Genomic DNA, 2496 nt, shown 5'->3' with positions numbered 1-2496 from the left:
GGGGGGGGAGGTCTATGTTTATTTGGTATTACAAAATTTATTTAGAAAAGGCAAAGAATATTTGAAATAGACTTAAACTTTGTCAACCATTGAAGGTCTCAGAACCCCCGCGAGACCCAGACGCCCCTAGGTTTTCCGAGAGCTCCCGAGAGGACACGGAGGGTATCCTGGACAGTGCCTGCAGGGGCGGTAACTCTGTGAGGATGTCGCGCAGGGGAGATAAACGACTCGACAGCCAAGCCGGCCTCGTGCCTACTTCAAAAGTCTCAAGATTTAAAGGTTCGTGTGTGTTCTTGTCAGCACAGAATGCGGTTTAGTGTGATTTGTGGAGGGGGTGTTACTTTTTTAAAACTTTTTTTTAGATGGAGGGGTCTATGTTTAAAAGAATATATTGTTTCATTGTATGTGATTTCTGACACTGCCAACACAGATTATCGAGCATCTCATCCTGGTTTGGCTTTGACTGGCAGGGGCGATGCCCGCCTCCCAAATTATCGTATTAGTTGTGATAACTTACATTCAATCTGCTGTACGCTTTGAGTTCAGTTGTGAATCATTTTACCTCCAAAGTTCAAAATAATTGCTTTTCTTTTGCGGCAAGAACGACAAAGAAAACAACAACTACAACAACAACAACCACAACAACAACAGCAACATCAACAAAAAAACAACAACAACAACAACAACAACAACAACAACAATATACCATTTTTATCAATAACAAAAAAGATCACGAATCAGTGGAAAGTTCGGTGATTCGTCCTTCTTTTCCAGTCCCTACATATAGATCTTGTATGATATAGAGTCAAATCGGTCCGTATTAATATTTCTAGTGATATTTTGGTAGCATCTCTTCCCCCAAGAATCCCACCTCCCACTCCCCTCCCCATATCTAGAAACGATTATCAGCTGCTGTTGTCCGTACCATTTCCACAGCCAGACTGTCAGCTCGATGGGAGGTGACCAAACAGATCTACCCGTTCATGGCGTCGTTTGCCTTGACCTTCTACGTGACTGTGTCCCTGTACCCGGGAATCATCACAGAGATACTCAGCTGCCGGCTACAGTCCTGGATGCCTGTCATACTCATGGCCTGTTTCAACGCGACTGATGCCGCCGGGAAGGTAGGTCGTCGGCTTGGAGGACGATTTCCAGGCGAACCTGCTCTAACGGTCATTTGTGTAAGACAATTACCGGTTCTTGTGTAAGACAATTACGGTTCTTGTGTAGGACAATTTACCGGTTCTTGTGTAAGACAATTTACCGGTTCTTGTGTAAGACAATTACTTCTTGTGTAAGGCAATTTACCGGTTCATGTGTAAGACAAGTACTTCTTGTGTAAGACAATTTACCGGTTCTTGTGTAAGACAATTAGGCCTACTTCTTGTGTAAGACAATTACCGGTTCTTGTGTAAGACAATCGCTTGTTACAAATGACAAAGGAGATGATGAATATTATAACCAATACACACACACACACACACACACACACACACGCACACGCACACACACACACACACACACACACACACACACACACACACATACACACAATACAACACACATGCAAACACACACAAACTCAGAGAAAGAGAGAGCGAAAGAGAGAGAGAGAGAGAGAGAGAGAGAGAGAGAGAGAGAGAGAGACTTTTCAGACAGCTCAGTTCGTCTTACTCTACAATTATTGTTCTTGTTTTTCTCCCCTACAGATGCTGACGTCAACAAAAACACAGTACTCAAAGCTCCGCCTTCTTCTCTCCTCCTTGGCACGTGTCTGCCTCGTGCCATTGGCTATTATGTGCTGTAGGCCCCGCCTTAAACCCACGCTGAGCGGGGAGGCGTGGCCTATTCTCATCACGATTCTCTTGGGCATCTCAAACGGCTATTTCGGAAGTCTGCCCTTGATACTAGCGCCTAGCCAAGTGGCGCCCCGTCTCCGAGAGCTTTGTGGTGAGTTGTGGGTTCTTCTTTTCTTTGTCCATCTCCTTGCCATTTCCTCCGTGCTTTTTTATCTTTTCCTCATCTTTCTCTTTTCACTCATAGATCGTCATCCTTTTCACTCTCTCGGTTCTCACCTATTTCTTTCTGCACTGTTCCTTTTTTCCCTGTCTTCTTCCTGCTCCCCCGACCCCTTCTCTTCCTCTTCCTTCTCCTCCTCCTTCCTCCTCCTCCTCCTCCTCCTCCTCCTCTTCCTGTCTTTTTCGTCCTTGTCCTTCTACTCCTACATCCCGATTTTAAAAAGGATGTTATATAACACCAATGCTAAAGCGAACCAAGCCAAATTAGTGAATAGCCTTGAAAATCCCTCAAACAGCCCAAGCTCTAGAACTCTTCTCCTGTGATCCGATCAGTGCATGGTAACAAGCTAAGTGTCCCCTGTCACTTGTCACTATGGCCGAGTGAGTTTGTTTGGTGGCCCTCACTCCCCTTGCCACAACAGGCCTCCGTCTTCCATCGCTAGCGGCACACCTTTGTTTCAATTCAAGAAACTATTAT

The 2496-nt window shown here is 45.2% G+C and overlaps 1 protein-coding gene across 1 annotated transcript in view; it reads left to right on the top strand.

The window, feature by feature from the left end:
* The window catches only part of LOC101853773 (equilibrative nucleoside transporter 4), a gene marked incomplete at its 3' end in the record, with an annotated part of 39354 nt that extends 37404 nt beyond the window's left edge, over nt 1–1950 (top strand). Inside the window, 3 exon segments of the mRNA XM_013080185.2 lie at nt 96–279; nt 937–1124; nt 1710–1950. Of these exon segments, the coding sequence (XP_012935639.1) occupies nt 96–279; nt 937–1124; nt 1710–1950 (613 nt within the window).
* Between the last annotated feature and the right edge of the window lie 546 nt (nt 1951–2496).

The sequence above is a fragment of the Aplysia californica genome, unplaced genomic scaffold (assembly GCF_000002075.1).
Source record: "Aplysia californica isolate F4 #8 unplaced genomic scaffold, AplCal3.0 scaffold00077, whole genome shotgun sequence".
In the NCBI taxonomy this organism is placed as follows: domain Eukaryota; kingdom Metazoa; phylum Mollusca; class Gastropoda; order Aplysiida; family Aplysiidae; genus Aplysia; species Aplysia californica.
Note: the sequence above shows the minus strand (reverse complement) of the source record. Positions and strands in the feature narration are given on the sequence as shown.